The 18,377-nt window shown below is 35.7% G+C and overlaps 1 protein-coding gene across 3 annotated transcripts in view; it reads right to left on the reverse strand.

Moving 5' to 3' along the window:
- The window catches only part of HDAC9 (histone deacetylase 9), a 446,072-nt gene that overhangs the window by 85,159 nt on the left and 342,536 nt on the right, over nucleotides 1-18,377 (reverse strand). For all 3 annotated transcript variants that reach the window (XM_056484523.1, XM_056484522.1, XM_056484524.1), the window contains 4 exons: nucleotides 11,844-11,899; nucleotides 11,514-11,601; nucleotides 7,047-7,166; nucleotides 6,629-6,726 (listed from right to left, as the gene is read on the reverse strand). In XM_056484523.1, the coding sequence (XP_056340498.1) occupies nucleotides 6,629-6,726; nucleotides 7,047-7,166; nucleotides 11,514-11,601; nucleotides 11,844-11,899 (362 nt within the window). The remainder of the gene's footprint in view (nucleotides 1-6,628; nucleotides 6,727-7,046; nucleotides 7,167-11,513; nucleotides 11,602-11,843; nucleotides 11,900-18,377) is intronic.

Here is an 18,377-nt window from a genome sequence, read left to right on the forward strand (position 1 = left end):
ATTAAAAGAGCACCATATACAGTTTTAAAAATCCTGGTACAGTAAAGGTGAAAATTTAGGGCATTTCAGTCAGAAGAAGTTAGATTTTCCAAATAAAAGCATAGAAGTAGGAAGAACAAGAGGTTGCAGGTTATAAACACTGTTGCCAGTTTTAGTTTTATGGTGAACTTTGAAGTATAACAAAATGCTGAAAAGCAGTTTATACCATTGTTTCAAATGCTTTTAACTCTGCTTCTCCATTTCCTAAGGACTCAATGCTCAAAACATTTGTCAAGGAAAAAAAAAAGCCATGAACATTTACCACTGTTACAAAACCTTTGTTACCACAATCAAAAAAGTATTCTAAAGTCACAAATCGTCAGGACTATGGAATGTTTACAGATGAAATTTATACTCAAAGCAGATTTAAAAATTATTCCAAGCAGACTTCTACCTTCTCCAAACTTCTTCAAAAGAAACTGCTCAGGCACGCCTAAGTTATCTTTCTATAGCTGTTTGGTACATCTTTATTTGAATTCTCCTAAGACATTTTCTATGGTAGAAGGGAAAAGAGAGACCATTTCATCTCTGGTTGAATTGAGCACCTCTTAAAGACACCTGGTAGAAGTGACAAGGCCAGAAATTTAAAAATGATTGAAACTGTAACTTATAACTGCAGAATGCTAAGGGTGTCTGAAAGCAAACTACATACATCTATACAGCAACCATTGTTTAGATTTCCTAGAGCTTCCATGACTGTGTTCTGTTCAGCCACATTTTTCTTCCTAAATGCATTTCCCTTGACAATGCAGAAGGACTGTGGATAATCAACAGTCTCAATAACATCCACCTGCATTTGGGTACATCATTACCTGCCTGTCATACATGACTCAGAGATTCTGCCTTCCTCTATACACAGTAAAATGCTGAACATATTTCTGCCAACAAATAGACAAAAGAAATAACTATACTTGAGATCAGCTGTTACAAAGCAATATATTGAGAAATAAGTAATTAGTTTCCATTAGTAAAGATAAGGATGGCATTTGATTAGTCTGAGACTATTGTGAATAGACTTCACTGATAACACAACAGGTTAAAATTCTCAAGATTACTGTAGTTTACTTCTCGTTCTTTCATTGACTCATGAGGCTGAGTAACTAAATTGCTTTTTTTTAACTCCTCCCATGCTTTTGTCTTTTCATCTCTCTGAAGAGATATCAAACATTATCAAACATTTGAATCAGAAACTTAGACTTATTGTAGTTTTTAGGCTTCATCTAGTATAATATAGCCTCAGCAGCAGCCTCTGGAAATTAAAAAAAAAATTAATAGCACTAAGTTTTGGGTATTAAGAATCATTGTTTAAAATAACTTTATACTCAAACTCTATTCTTGGAGGAATTCACTAAACAACACAATACAGCACTTAGCTATGACACACTCTCAGTAGTTAGGTACAGTTAGGAAAAAATGTTGATTTTTGTCTTCTCCATTCTTTTGTTATGTTTACCAGAAACCAAAGTTTCTACTCAGACAGTTATACAACATTGCAGAGCAGTGATGCCAAAGACAGCCATAATAATATTCCAAATCATGTAAATCGATGGTTCGCCCTCATGTGGTGTATTTAGCTCATTTCCAGAAAATAGCCAAGCCTCAGCAATGAGCAATTAAAGTGATCTGGCAACTGAATACATTTCTAAATGAAGAGAGATTGACAAAGACCAGAAATATAGTATTTTGAGAGAAGAAATATAGGAAAGGACATGACACAGATCATACAAATGTATTTAAAATAATAAATGTGGATAGGCAAGAATGTGAGTTTCATCTACACATGTAATACATAAACAAATGGACATTTAATGAAAGTGGAAGACTAGTGATTTGAGCTAAAACAAAGAATTTTTGTTTTTCAGACACACATACTTAAGACCATGAAATTCAATACCAACAGGATAAATGAAACTTCTCAAAGTTATCTCGAATTCCTTAGTAAACAAAAAGTTTTAAAAGTAAAATTTACAGGAAAATTAAATTAATAAATAAAAATACAAGCTATGTTACTTCCATTAAAAAAAAACCATAAGGCAACAAATAACAAGGACAATATATATGAAAACATCAAAAGTACTTTTACAAAGCTTTTAATTTGAAATGTCAAAATTAAATGCCATGAGATCTGGAAATGCAAAGCTACAGAAAAAAATGGTATAAATCAATGCAATGTTTCAAATAAACTTAACTGTGCCCTGTATGGCCACAAGATAACAAGGAATATTTTTATTAATATTTTTTGAGCAGAGACTAGAATACAGGCAGTTTTGAACATATTTATTTTCTCCCAGAACAAGCACAAAGAGCTACACGACAGGATGAATATTTTCTGCACACTTTTGTATTTTTACATTTTAACACATGTAATTTCAACCATGATTTTAATTTTGAACTTTGCTTAAAATGATATTTTGGGGTAGTTACAAATGTATTTTAAATTAAATCATGGATATAGTTAATCCTTAACTCTGCCTTATTGCTACCTATTTATTTTGAATTTTCACCCCTTCTTAAATTAAAATCAAACACGTGACTGCTAAAAGATAATATTATCACGAGCTATTGCTAATCATTCCAAGAATCACACACACATACATGTTTCATTTTATGCAAGCTTTTATGGGCAGGTTCATTAATGTGCTGTGGCTGTTTTATGCTACTCTGGAGTAGTGCAAAGCAGCCAGAGCATACTGGCTGGTTCAGCTAAATTTACAACGCCTTTGTTGAATAAAAGCAGTGCAAAGCAGTTGGAAGGCACAGCCCAGTTTCCTTCTTCTTTCCTTGCTTCTCCTTCACTCTTCTGAACACTCTGATTTGTTTCCACCACCTCCTGCATCTTCTGTATTTCACCCTACAGAAACACATCTCTCTGTCCCCTGCAAGCTCCAAGTGCACACATAGACATATGTGCATGTACAACACAGACCTGAGCCTCTTTCTGCTGCCTGCTTTACTGAGCACATCTGGTGTAATGTGGAGCTTATGAAAATAATTATTTGAACATTACTAGTCAACCATTGCTCTTTTTTTTTTTTCTAGAACTGTTGGCAGAAGAGAGTGGATTACATCCTCATAAACTCGAGTGTAAAATCATCCTCTTAGAAAACAGCCACATCTCCTTTGGCTTTCAAAGAGATTAAAGCAAATTTAACCTGAATAGGTGGAAGTAAATGATGAAACAAATTCTCTAGAGGGATACTTCAGAGCTTAAAAATAATGGAAAAGAGCTGTGCATTTTTGTTATCTTAGGAGAAAAGAATAGATGCTTGTCCTTTAGAAAAATGTCATTATTTCAAGGATTTTTGTAGCTAGGCCAGTTCCTTAACTATGGTAAACATCAAACAACACTGTTCTGGCAAAATTAAAAGGCATAGTGATTTGATTACTGCAATTATTTTCCATTCTACAGAAACTTCTCTATCCTACATTTTCTACTACCTCCTTGTAGTTAACTGAAGCAAATTTATTTTCTTAGTAGAAATAAGAAAGAAACGAAAACATCTTTTCTAAATGAATGAGCATTCTTCATCTTTAAATTGGCTACAGCCACTTAAATTTGATTTTGCAATAGAAATAGTTAGTTCAAAAATATAATATATATATGCTTTTCATATAGCACTGAAATCAAAATGGCAGACACAAACCAGCACCATAATTTTTCCTGTTTCCCACTACAGTCCCAGTGCAGCCACTCACCCAGCACACCTTTGAAGTAATTACTCTGTGTTAAAATTTTTCTGCATTTTCACACAGGAAAGTTGTTTTTTCCTGAAGAAACATAAATATTTTCTCAAACTGTTTGGAGGAAGAGTGAGGTAGAATATTATTCAGTCCTAAAAAGACTAAATAAAATAGTCTACATAATAAAGGCTACATAATGACTACATAAAAAAGATTACATAAAATAGATTTATCTAGTTATTTATGCAGTGGGAAACAACTAGTATTCTGCAACCTTCATGTATATATGTATGTGTGTAAATGCTTTTACAAATGTATTCTGACCTAAAAACAATATATCTGATATCAAGTATATTGTCATATATAATACCTGGTTATGAGTTGAACTCTAGAGACAGAAAAAAAAGCCTTGGTCTCTTTTTCTGTGGACATTATCATTCAGAAGGATCTCTGCTGTAAAATGTGACAGTAATCAAGTAATAACGAGCTACCTAGTGTCAAGGCTGGTGACACTTCAAATATGTGCTCGGCGCAATTCTAGGATGAAATTAGGGCTCTTCTGGTGAGAAAGTGGAAGCTATGTGCACCCCCTGGGGAGTTTTAGATTAATTTAATGCAAATTTCTCAGTTCCTAAGAACTCAAAGGATTCAGCTCTGGAGACAGCCAGTAAGCAGGAGGCCTTGGCTTATCTCCAAACAGGCTCCACTCATCTGCAAATTTTTCACACCTTGGTTATGGTGGAGAGAAACTTCACCAGTATCCACTTCTGCCTTTGCTTGGGGATGAATACTGCCCCACCTCTCTGGTAGGTATAAAGATAAAATCTCTCCATTTTTTCCTTTTTTTTCTCTTCAGATTGATGATGTTCAACATTTGCTCCACACCTTAGTTTGGATTATACAGTTTTTCTGTAAAAGCATGTAATCTAATATAAAAACCAAATCACATTTTTCTATCTCTGCAACTCACTTATTTTCTTAAAAACTGACTTGTTGTAGACAGAAACTCCAGAATAACAGCTGATTGGTTGGGAGAGCATGGCAAGTCTTCCATTGATTTTCTGGATTTTTCTGGACTCTTGCCAGTCTGCTGTCTCACAATTCTGCTCTGGCCAAACTGAGAACTTAGGCTACATCATGTGTGACATTTTGGATAATAGCAAGGATAGATTCTGGCCCACAGATAAAGTGTCTCTTTACTAGGAGCTGTAAATCTACCAACCACTCAGACCAGATCTACAGAAACAGCTACCTGCTCTATCCTAAGTAATTCGCAAATTTTTGTATCCACCCTTCTAAGTTCCATGTTGTTTGCTTCAATGATCTCCATTCAAAACTGTCATACCAGTCATACTAAATCCATGTCAGCAAGACCTACAGAGGGCACAAAGACTGTGACCAGGTCAAAAGGAGCTGGAAAGTGTAGGGAAACATTTCCTGTTGTTGCTTGGAGAAAAACATTCACATTCATTACAACATTAATCACAAAGTTAAATGGATGCATTTAAAATAGCAACATTAAATTTATTTGCCTTAAAAAAATACAGTTAAGTTTATGTCTGCATGTGATTAGTCAGAGTGTAGTAAGTTACATGAATTTTATTTTCCTGAATAGTGCTGCTTTGGTTAGGAGCAGAGACTGAAATTCCCTCTACCTCTGAAGCACAGTAATAGGTATAGCAGCAATACCAGCTGCTCCAAACAATTTCCTAGTGAGTTAAAATAGAACTATGAAGTACATATTTGTAAATGCACTATTAAGCCCAGGTACTTGTCATCAGGATAGCAGGGGTACCAATTGTGGTTACAGTCTCAGTATATGAGTCCTCTGTTGAATAAACTGGAACCACCATTCTCAGCATCATTAGATGGACATTACCAGATATTAGTATCAGACACTAACACCAGTGATTTGAACCATCCAGTTCCTTAACTTATGTAAAAATCTCATGGAAGCATAGGAAATATCTTGGAAAGAGCTTGAGGCACTACTGAGTGTAGAAGATTTGAAGCCCACCACTTACCATTTGTTTAGACTCTTTAAATACAGACAAATGTAAACAAAATTAAAACTTTTTCCACAATAACAGTGGGATATTGCAAATGTGTAAGGCTGTTTCTCTGACTAGGGCTTAGACTGATTTCAGGTACCTTGTTTATTAAACACTAAAAAGGTAGTGTTTGGAGTGTTCTTATTTCCTCTGTTCCCATTTAAATAAGACTTAATAGATTAATAGATCTTAATAGACCACCTACAAAGGAATAAAATTTCATTTATGAATGAGCTATTGAGAACATTCATTATGAATGAGCAAAGAGAAATACAGCATGCAACATTTCCTATCATTCTTATTGCAGTATTTTTATATATTTATATTTATTTTTATATATTTATATTTATATATTATTAACTATTAATTAAATAACACTTTACTGCAAATTGTAGAAAAAAATCTAATGGTCAAATATGTGAACATCATAATGAGTCTTTTAAGTGAATGAAGAACACTGGATTTGGACCAAACTTCATGTTGCTTTCTGTCTGCTCTACTGGAATGTAAATACAATGAATGTGAACATGAACAGTAACTTTCTTCTGCCTGGTATAAATACTTGCATTAAATTTCATAGGTAGAGAAGTAAGCAAGCTCAAAGTAATTTTACTGGCATGGCATAATAATGAAAACACATTAGTGACCAATTAAATAATCTGATTTTTTTTGTTGATTCTGTATGGATGATCACAATGATTAAATTACCTGTTTTTAAATTTACTAAACTCTCATATACTCAGATACCAGGATTAATTTAGTCTCTCCACGGATTATTCTCATGACATTCAATATTACATTAGCTCTTATTCAAGTGCTTTTGTTCTACAGTTTTCAGAACTCTAATTGGTACCAACCTGAATGCTGTGAGATACTCAACATCACCCATAGGAGGATCCAAGCCACCTGTCCAAGCAATATTTATGTTATACCCTTCGCCAGGACCACTTCCAACCTGAAAAGTAGAAATAAAATGTCAAAAAGAGAGAAAAAGAGGAAAAAGGAGGAGGAAAAGAGAGAGGGAAAGGGGAGAAGAATTTTCTCAAATGTGCTTTAGAAACAAACATCAAACAACATGTCAGATCAGCCTTGTTTGACAAGGACTGCTCTGGGTTATGCACTTGTTCTCCACTGGTCCCCTGCTCCCAGTGGACAATTTGGTAATCTGGTGTAATTTAAAGAACCAGAGAAGGACAAGAAAATTAGGGGTAATCATGCAACGCAATTACCTGAAAGATACAAATAAAAATGGGGCTCTAAAAAAATAAACCTAACCTCATTTGGGGCTCCACTGCCGGGGAAGAAGTTGCCTTCATCATAGCGATGGAGGGAAACATACAGGATGCTGGGGTCAGCATAAAAAGCCTGCTGTGTACCGTTGCCATGGTGAACATCCTAAAGGAGAAAGAAAACAGATGACAAATGTAATAATGTCCAACTCAGTGTAGAGAGCTCAGTTCTGCTTTCTTTTCCACCCCCCTCCTCTCTCTTTCTCTCAGTTTCTCTCCCTCTCCCTTGCCCTCCTTTTGTCTTTCCCTTTCCCCCTCCCTTCACCACCCCATACTTCCTGAACTTTCAGGCAAATTACTCTTTAATGCACTCATTTTTTAAACTGGCTTCTAAAAATCAGGAAACCATAGCGAGCATGCCCTGGAGACTCCAGATGAGCAGTCATTGAGAAATCCCAGTCCTTTTGTACAATTAGATATTTATACACCGGCTCTTTGTACTCTTTGCCTTAGTGATGGAATCTAGCATCCTGTTTTATGGAGGAATTTTATGACTTATTAACTGCCAACAGTTCATAACCCCTCAGGCTTAATTAACTAGCCTCATTGGCCTCTGAAGAAAGACTAATGTTTAAACTACAAACTAGTATTTTGCAGAAGGATCTATGGTTTACAGAGCTTTTTCACAATTCTTGACAGAACACTAAACATAAGAGTATTCATTGATTTGCCAAGTTCCACTATTGAGGTCAAAGGCTCTGCGACCAGCTGAGTAAATTGGCTTTCTTGAAACATTCAGTTCAGTTCAGTCCCTCAGCAGTTAGATCCACATCAAAAGAGATGCCAGATGCAGAAAGGACTTCATACTTCATTTTTGCAAAATCATGACGGCAACAGTTGAAGACATAGGAATATGATCTCATTAGCTATTAAATCATCTGCCAGATAGGATGGTGCCTTCCACAATCAAGGAGTGACCTTGGCCAGTCTCCATATTTCAAACATTATATAATGACAGTGAAAAAAATTCTGTCATTAAATAAAATGCTGACAAAGAAATGCTGACAGTATATCTATATAACAAAGGCTGATGATGCAGACATTTCTTTTTTTTTTAGTTTTTTTTTCATAGTTCACCACTACTTTATGTGGTTAGACACACAAGAATTTTACAAGTGGAAATAGAAAATCCACTTGCCTTTCAGTAAAAGTAAAAAAAAAAAAAACAAAAAAAAAAAACACACCCCAAATTGTTTATTCACTGGCATTTCTAAGAAGCTGAAAAGTTGTAGATACTATTTCTTCTCCCCCTTTAAGCCATCCCTTTGAAATTTCTGACCTAGAGAATTTCATGGGGACAGACGAAGTATACTGAATGGCAACACTGTCACTGTCGCCCAGTCTGTATTTATTTTACAAATGTTATGGGGTCTAAATCCAATCTAGTGTCTACATTCTCCTCACTATGCCTACTCCAGGAATACTCAAGTTGTACCTCAAGGTGTGCACTGCCAATAGCACACCAAGCACTGAACATTGCTTGTCCTCCTTGTCAGCTGAAGCAACCCATGTGTTTCACCCACATTGTTCAGAACTCTCTACATTGGTTGAGTCCTACTTGTACTGCATTATGCTTGACTTGGACCTCTTCTGAGACCCCTGTAGGGTCATATTATAAGAGTTTTTTTTTTCTTTTCTATGTTGAAAGCACTTGAAATAACATGAGAATGGAGTTACAGCCCAACTGTGACTTAATGCCAAGGTTAAATCTAACACGAGACATTCAAAGGAGAACACAACGGTATGAGCCTGTTGAAGATTTCAAGGCAGCCAGTGTAGTGTTAGATGGTTCTGACTGGCAAATGAAGTAAAATCTTGCATGCAGACTAATCCCAGAATCCCATTCAGTCTTCAGCTGTGACAGAGTTAATTGGTTTACTCCAAAACAGACTCAAATCCTGCTAGCATAACTGCAAGTATGGGTGACGCTGGAATGAGGATTTCAACAACCTGACAAGCTATGCTGGACACATAGATAGATCTGCAGAGACACTGAAGGGGAACTTCACTTTGTCATTTTAATTAGTCTTTCTTTTCCATACATATTTGGGGCTTTAGATATATTCTTGCTGTAACAGTTTCCAAAACAGAATGAAAAATGTTAGAGGGGCATAAGAGATCTTTTTTTTCTTATTACTTTTTATTATTATTCAAATTTCGAAGCTAGCTTTCTTGTCTAAACTTTAATTCCACTAAGAGCTCTTTTTTGAAGAGCAGTAACTTCTGTGATTAGACAAAGGAATGTGTTCTTTAAGACTAAGGATATTAGCATGTGGGAAATGAGTTCATATTCTGCCCTTAGTAGATCAAATGTATTCAGAGTATATAAGTCAGTTCAAAACTAGAGATTTATGCAAATGGTGAAATGAGGAAAAAATCCTGTCAGATAGGTATTTTACTTTACTGTATAAATAGATCAAGGGAAGACTGAAAATTAAAAAGTTAAGAATTTATATATGAAGACATGTAGCAGCTATGAAGACTACACTTAATTTATAACTAGAGTACACTTCAGTGTGTGGGATGGATATTACTTTTTAATATTTATATTGTAGTAACATGTATAGCTGCCAACTTGCATAGGGTCCTGCTGTGCTAGTCACTATCAAAATACAGTCTTAAAGGCTAATTTCAAGTCTAACATCTGTAATTCCATTCTTTCCTTTAGATGCCCCAAACTCAGTTGGTGGGAATAAAGACATCACTATTAACTTGTTCATTCATTCAGTTTGGCCTGTGATTTATCCATAGTTTGCATGCATTAGAAATTTTCCATATGAATTTTTGTACATCATTGCTGTGACCATAGAGCAGACTAGGGACTGGACTGCAACTGCTCCAGGAATTAAGTCATCTGTGTCAGCCATATATTTATTCCTTTTCACCCACTGAGTTATTCTGGTCAATAAGACAGTTGCAGAAAGGCTGAAAATTCCCTATCTACTTTCCTGGGTAAAGATAGGCAGCTTCACAGGTAATCATTTGCACAGTAATGATTTGCACATTTAGCCATGCCTTGAAAAACTGAAGCTGAATTTCTAAGTGCTTATTGGCTAAGTATGTCAAAGGGAAGTATTTTCTTTTCCCAACAAGGCAAATGTAACATTTACAGGCAAAAAGACTTAAAAACATTCACAAACTTTGAGTAGACTTTTCCTTTAAAAAATGAGAATAAACAGAGAGTTCGCTTTTGGCCAGAATTTACAGCAATGAACTAAAAGATTCAAGTCAGCAAACAGACATAACATACAGTAGAAGTGAATTTTTCAGAAATAATAGTTTCTGGCAGTTTATAATTATGTTTCTAAATGACAGTAGAACAATCTGAGAAATATTTGAAAAACATTCTAAGAATATTTAATCTACACATATACTTAGTCTGCCACTCATTTTTCACTTACCATTCCTTCTCCCACACTCCCCCTTTCTCTGCTTCTCTTCAACAGTCAGTATGCATGTTTAACTGAATAAAAGTGCTAGATGGTAAGGCCATGACTCCACAATAAGATTTAATTATGAGTGCAGATATGAACAAGATTTAGACTATTAAGCCCTGCACTTCAAAAACCCTTTAACATATTTTGTCTTTAAATCTTTTATCACCTGCAAAAATTAATTAAGTGCAGATGTAACAGGTTAGGTTTTGATGCCAGGGTTCATTTCCTGTCTATGCTTTGTCAGACACCCTATTACACCTCGTCATGAACTGTAGGAAAACAAAAATGGGGCTCATAAATCAGCATTCAACTTTCCTTGGGCTGTGCATTGGGCTGATCCTTTAAGTGTAAGGCAGAGCTCCAATTCATTATTCATGAAAATAATATAGCCAACATGCCAAATGTCATCTGCATTTAAATAATCCATTTGTTAAATGTATTAAGTATTGTGTAAGAATGCCTTCTATTAAAATACAAGACTAATCCAATGAAGTGGATTTTTAATCACATAGCTTTCCTTTGGGGAGCCATCAAAACCTGGCATACATGACTAAAAAACTTCTTGAGGGGAATGACCTGTTGATTTTTTAATAATACCAAAGTTACACAAGTCAAATAATTGTAAACTGGGGAGAGTGGTCAATTTTGTTACCAATGCAACAACATTCTTTAAAGAATATCTGACTACTTAAAGTTTCTATTCTGTAGGGAAAAGTAAACTTGGGTTCTGTAGGGTTATTTTAACAGTGGAAGTATCAATTCATTTAAGGACCATAAAAGTTGCCCTGATCTGTGCCTTCTTCTCATTAAATTGCAGTTAACACCATTAAAGTGAAACATAGATGTTTATAGCTTCAGTACTGCCATCCTGGCTTTAATGAGTTCCCAAAATCAGAGGAAATGCACACCTTTATTACTTGTAGATATTAAAAGCAGGAAAGTCAGACTTATAAATACAAATTCATGATCTTTCATCTAGATGCACTGTGAGTATGATGCTTGCCAAGAATACATACCAGATCTACAATCAATATCTTGCCTATATTTAGCTTGTCTCTCAAGTATTTGGCAGTAATTGCAATCGAATTAAAAAAGCAGAACCCCCTGTGGAATAGAGAAGAACAGAAATAAGAAAGCAAATCAGTCAGGAAAACAGCTATAAATAATGTTCAGAGCATTTTAAAAAATGCTATATGATCTCCAAGGCCATAAATCTGCTTCTGGGAGTACCTAGAAAGCCTTTTCAGTCATCTGCTAACAATTACAGTTCTTCAGAGACATGCACAATGCAGGTGATTGCCAGTAACCTTAGTGCTCCAAGATGGTCAATATTCCCTGGTACTTACATGGCTGTTGATTCTTCAGCATGATGGCCTGGGGGCCTTACAACAGCAAAGCCATTCTGTAAGAACAAGATAGGTTTTCAATTATCAGCTTAAAAAAATACTTGACTCAGAGCAAAACAGAGCAGCAGGCAGATGGGATTGAAATCTATTAAAGCCTCTCGAGCACTTTTTCTATCCAATCACCCTTTCTTAGTACTGCCAGAAATAATACAGTTGAGAACAGTGGCAAATAAACTTCTATAAATACACACACAACTTGATCTAAAGAGGGGGGGAAAGGCAGAATGAGAAAGCCCTGCTATGAATTCTGCTGTTTAGAATTTGCATTTAAAACGAGGGTCACCTAGGATCATGTAATCTTAATTTGCTCCATCTTGAGATGCTTCAAAATAAAAGTATCTTAAGGTATATACTTTACATCATTCGGCATTATTGACCTTACCTCTGTATAGACTAAATGATAAATTCAGACCCCCACACACACATAATTTCTAACAGTAGAAAAAAGGATGACAATGAACATCCCATATTTCAGCTAACTATAAATTACACTTGAGAACTTGCCATGCTTGCAAGTTAATAGATTCCCTGAAGTCAATTTCTAACACACTTTCTAGAACTGTATATGCATTTCATGAAGTACAGCACTAATTTTTTGCCTCTGGAGTCACTGAAGATAAAAAGAAAAATGGAATTTCCATCTTTTCAGTGTGGATAGTAAAGGGAAAATATGAAAAAGAAGTGCTGGCAAGGTAGGTCTATTCAGAAAGTCAGATTATATATTCAAGAAGCAGTGTCTCATAAGGTCAAGTATCATACCAAATTTCTCTTACAACAGTCAGATTCAGGAGAAACACTGCTGCTTCACAGTATTTCTGTTTTATTTCAACTATCCAAGATGGTCCTTCTATACAGCTATAAATATGCCATCAAATTAATGGCAATTACCATACATACAAAAAAAGAAATTATAATCTGTACATGATATATCTGCCCAACTTGTATTTTCACACAGCCTCAAACAAACACTAGGTGTGTATGTATGCCTGCATGACCATTGTATTTTCAGAGGAGAGAACAGGAAGAAAAAGGTTGGAATAATTCTGTATTTTAATAATCAGTATTAAAGTATTCAAGTTTGATATAGTAAAACTTGATAAATGTAAATGTTTCAGCCTTGTCTTACCTGAAAAAAACATAACAATCATTAAACTTTCACTCACTTTGGTATAAATAGAGAGGAACATGGCAGTTAATAGTTACATTGGTTCCTGTGAAATCTGTTTATCTGCAATCATATGAATGTGTGGTTTGTGTGTACCTGTGGAATTGTCTACCTATGCTGCTTCATTAGCATTTATTTATAAATAAATGCTACAATGTTGTCTTATTTAATTTGCTGCTAGATATAATCCAAGCCGACAGCTGCAAAGTCTTGGCCAAAGTTCTATCAAAGTACAGTAAACTGAAATTACAATACCAAGGGAGTGCATGTGATATAGTGGTTCTTCTGGCCACCATTTAAAGAATCTGAGGATTTGACATCATGACTTATTTTGCATTGTGTCCACATTAAAAAAAAAAAAAACAAAACCCAAACAAACAAAACACAACAACCCAACAATTAATGGCACAAAAATCATTTATGTTAGTATTCATGCAGGCATTCCTGGAGATGGGATATAAATTGCCTATAGATCTAGTACATCAGAGATAAAAAAAAAAAAGAAAAAGAAAGGCATGGCGGACTGCACTAATTTGCAGAACTAAAGCAACTTTAGACTCCTAGCTAAAACTGTATTCCCTATCCTTCTGAGGGTTTTTTAGCATTTCCTTCTTACACAAAATATAACTTTTAGAAGAATTTGGCAAAGAACTCTTTTGTAGCATTTATGAAAAAACAAAGTATATTTATGTTGATGAATGTCGGGATAATGAGGTGAAAAAAGACTCAGCAAAAAGGGTATTACTAGAGAAAGAGCATGATGCTACCTGTATTTTGTTCTCTCAATATTTTTAGGAATTTGGAAGAAGTCCATGAAAGGCTCACAGCTGCCCCTGCTCAGCTAACAGCTCATTATCATCTAACCTTATCAGTATTCCCAAAAGATCAATATAATTAAGATGATTATCTCTAGGAGGATTTCATGGGGCAATATAGAGACAGAAAATATCAGCACTGCTGTTTTTGACAATATGACAGTTACAGTGTAGACTTCTCATTTGTTCCCTTTGACAAGACTCTTTGGAAGCCCTGTTTTATTATATCTAGGTAACTTCTGAAATAAGAGCTCAGCTATTATAGTTCACCAGCACACAGGATACTCACAACAGTGTTGTGTGCAATTTTTATGAATTTTTACATCACAAAAAGTTCAGAATTCACACAAGAAAATTTCTTTTAAAAAAATACTGTGCATATGTTACACTGATGATAAAATATATACTTGAATTATACCAAACACTGAAAACTAATTACCATACAGAATTATTGGAAACTTTTGTTCAATTGATAAAACACTTAATTTCTCCTACTTTCAAACTTTGCATGAACACAGCACACATTAGTACAATGGAACATGATTTTTTTTTAATTCAGGCAATTTTAAATATCAGTGAGCTCAGTAGACAGTAGAACAGCAGACAGAAAGGCAAAAATCTGCTTTAAAGATAGAAAGACTAACACAGAGCAGTATGTTGAAAATGAAGCCAACAGACATAAATTCAAAGCGTTTTTGTACAGAGCATTATTTATACTAGGATACAGACACCTTTATAAGTAGACAGAACATTAAACTGACTGACAGACATGAACATTAGGAAAACGATTCATGTCTGTGCCATTATGTGATTACCTTTATTTAAATTTCAGGATTAAAAATAAAGCCTGAATAGAGATATTTCAAAATCTGTGCCTGTTTGAACAACAAAGGAAGAGAAGTCCAGACTCAGTTTACACAGAAGATCAACTGCAGATAAACCCGCTGAGTTGGATCTTTAATGAAAACTAAGAAAAATGTTAGTCTTTTTCCACAGTCAGCTAACTGTTCTCTTCTTTCATGACTCTAAATATGTAGTTGGATTGATTTCCAAGGAACAGAGGTGTACATCCTACTGTGGCCTTCTTGTCTTTGGTGGTCAAGATAATCCCCTTCTGTAGTGCCTTGCAGTGATCAGTGGTGGTCTGCATCATGCTTGGGTGGGCATCTACTGGGCCTCTGCATCAACCTCTCCAAGACAAGCACTCAAGACAATACCATAACATGGGTGGACAATCCAGGGCTTACAACTGATCATCTATTGCAGAGTTCCACTGGTGTTTCTATTACATTACCTCCACACAGGAGGTAAAACTAGACACAGCCAATTTTTCTCTAGGGCAATATGTTGTCATTGTGGCAAGGTCTGAATGATTCTTGCTCTGCCTAGATTCCAAGTGAACCAAGAGTTACCTGGTCAGTCAGGTACTCTAGGTATGGTGAGAAGCCTCACTGAGAAGCAGTGCATACTAGTTTCACTGGTACTACCCTGTAAAATCATCTGGCTTTTTGTAGACTTTGGGAAAAGCAATGCCATGCAAAAAGTAGCAATAAACCACAGCAGATGCTCCAAGAGCACTTATTGAAATACTAGAAGGCTCAGGTTCAACTTCTTACTGAACATGGGGATGAATTTGTAAATTGGTTTCCCACACCACTTTGTGTATTTAGATTATGTGGTCCATAAAAAAGATATTGTGACACATCTTTTCAGTCTAAGTTTTCTAACAATAAGTCTGGCTGGAGTCATGCTCTTCCTCAGCTTTTAGTCAAACACAAAAATTGCTAATTATTATTAGAAATTTAAGGTCTTCTTCTATTTTAAGCTCTAAAGTCCTGTATGAATGTGCAATGACATCTATGCCATCTATTCAAGAGGCAATAGGCACTGAAAGAGCAAAGGTTTCATACAAAAAACCCTTTTTACTATGTGGGTGACCAAGCAATACAATATCTTGTCCAGAGAAGTTGTGGAGTCTCCATTCCTGAAGATATACAAAAGCCATCTGGATATACACCTAGGCAACTAGCTCTGGGCAGCTCAATTTGAGCAAGGGAGGTGGAGTCAATGATCTCCTGAGACCACTTCCAACCTCACCGGTTCTGTGTTTTTCAGATGCAGACCAGGTTACTAACTGGGGATCTGAATTCCACACTCGAAGCTCAATTTGCTCCTAAGGTTCGGCGTTGGAAGGTTTTCATTTCCACTTGTCTAAATCCCTTAACCTATCTCACTGTTAACTTTAAAAATTACCAGTGCTTAAACAAGGCAGTCTTGGACATACACTTATTTTTAATAGAAAAGTCCTATTTTTTCTTCAATGTGCACACGTTTCAGAATGAGAATTATACAGAAATGTATAATACACTATAATACTGATATATATATATCAGTCTGTCCTGTCAGAATTTATACTCCCTGAGTTATTTATTTATTTATTTATTTATTGTTTCCTTTTAAAGTAATATAAAAAACCAAGTTTCTTTATATTTAGAAGGTGATCCATACAGTGGAGCTGACAGGTCTGATCCCTAAAGTGGCCTTAGTGCCATCTCTAACTCTGCCATCTCTGGTATAGTCAAGTCCCACAATAACAAATATCAGGCCTGCTTTTAGTCTTGGCTGCTTACAAAAATCCACTTGCAACTGGTACCAGGAAGAAGACAACCATATTCTTCCCAGTGCCCCTTATGCTGTAACAAGCTATGCCATCCATCAGGGAGGGTAAGCATGATAATGAGTTCTGTAAGGCTGAGGCAACCCCTGGGCACCTGTTTAGGACAATTTTACAAGCCACTCATGCAGCCAGAGCAGGAGTCAGCACTTGGCCCTGGGGGTCTACGAATGCAGTGAACAAGAACCTGTGATTTATGAGAGCAGTATTAGCAGCATGTAGATTTGCCAAGAAAACAGTAATGGACATGAGGGAATACTATTTTGTCTTGCAGAGGAAGCTAGTAGAGGCCAAGTACACAGAAATGGACATTAAACACTTAACTTTGATGGAAACAAAGAGTTCCCTGTCTCCTTTCCTGAAGGCCTAAGTGGATAGCATCAGAAAACACACATGAAAAGTTGGTGCTTGCAGACTAGCTTAGATACAACCATGATGGCCTGTTTAGCCACAACTAGTGTTAATTATATTGGGAAAGAAAGCAGAAAAAAGAATTTTAGTACAGAGTGGTCATGGAGGTAAGCAGTGTACCACACATATAATTAAAGTTGTCTGATTATATGAAATAATAACAGTCATTCATCTATAAATATAACCATAATTGCTGGGATAGAATATCTAAGAGATGGTTTAATATAAAATTTTGCAATTTTTCAAAAGTTGTAAAAGCAAAGAATAAAAACTACTACCTAAAAGATTTCATTGGTGACTTTGATTGAAGGCTTTTATCAACCACATCTTTAACAGCAGTAAAATAAGTATTCATTTGTTACTGTTTCTTACACACATGCATTGCATGCATTGTTCAAAATGCTGTGGCTGGGCGTGGAAAAAACTGCTGCTTTTTGTGGCTGTCACACATTACCTGGAATCTTTTCTCAAGCAAAGGGAGATTTTTATAGAGCAGAGGGTTAGAAGGTGGAAGTAAGGGTAGGGAAGAGCTTGCAGGAGAAATACTGTCCAGGAGGCACCTGGGCACAGAGCACTTCCAGGAAAGGAGATTTTTGTAGGCAACCAGAGGAGCTGTGTGGGGCTTTGTGTTGTTCAGACAACATGAAAATTTGCTAGCCTAAAGCTTTACCAGAGGAAGGACATTATGGGATTAGGGAGACATTTGTTTCCTGCTCTTTTTGCTTATTTTATCTTTAGAATGGTTTTTTTTTTTTGTTTTTTTGTTTTTTTTTTTTTTTTTGTTTTTTTTTTTTTTTGTTGCAAGAAGACCTAGCAATAGAGCTGTGAAATATGGCTGAAAGATTTTTATTCAGAATACTCTTTAAACTAGAAAACTAAGAACTTGGGGGGAAGAGGAGGTTGATTAAGCTAATTCTGTTTATTCACTAGATTAGTACTACTTACCAAATGATGATTCCTCCATAGCCCTGTGTGACAAAGGCCTTGAGAACAGCAAAAGACCCAAGCTCATTTGAAATGAGAGTTTCAAGTTCAATTTCAGTCATCTATGGATTGCACAAAGACACCAGAGTAGCAAAAACCAAATTCAGGAGGTTTACTTTGGTATTGATTCAACCTGACATATCAGAAAGAACAATTCCAGGAATGTATCAGATTCTGGTTGAGGGGAAACTCATTTCAATTGCTTTCATTCTGTTAAATGACCCTTAGCTACCAACAGGGCAACTTTACACACATGTGTGTGTCTGTGTGTGTGAGTGTGCACACCCATATATGACATGGCAGAGAAAAGGCTTTTGCTTTGCTTGATTCAGCTGAACTGGATATTCAAGAGTCTCAGACTTATTAATTCACTCTTTTTTTTTTTTTTTTTTTGGCAGGGAATAATCATACAAATCATCCTAGCA

The sequence above is a fragment of the Oenanthe melanoleuca genome, chromosome 2, assembly GCF_029582105.1.
Source record: "Oenanthe melanoleuca isolate GR-GAL-2019-014 chromosome 2, OMel1.0, whole genome shotgun sequence".
Lineage (NCBI taxonomy): Eukaryota > Metazoa > Chordata > Aves > Passeriformes > Muscicapidae > Oenanthe > Oenanthe melanoleuca.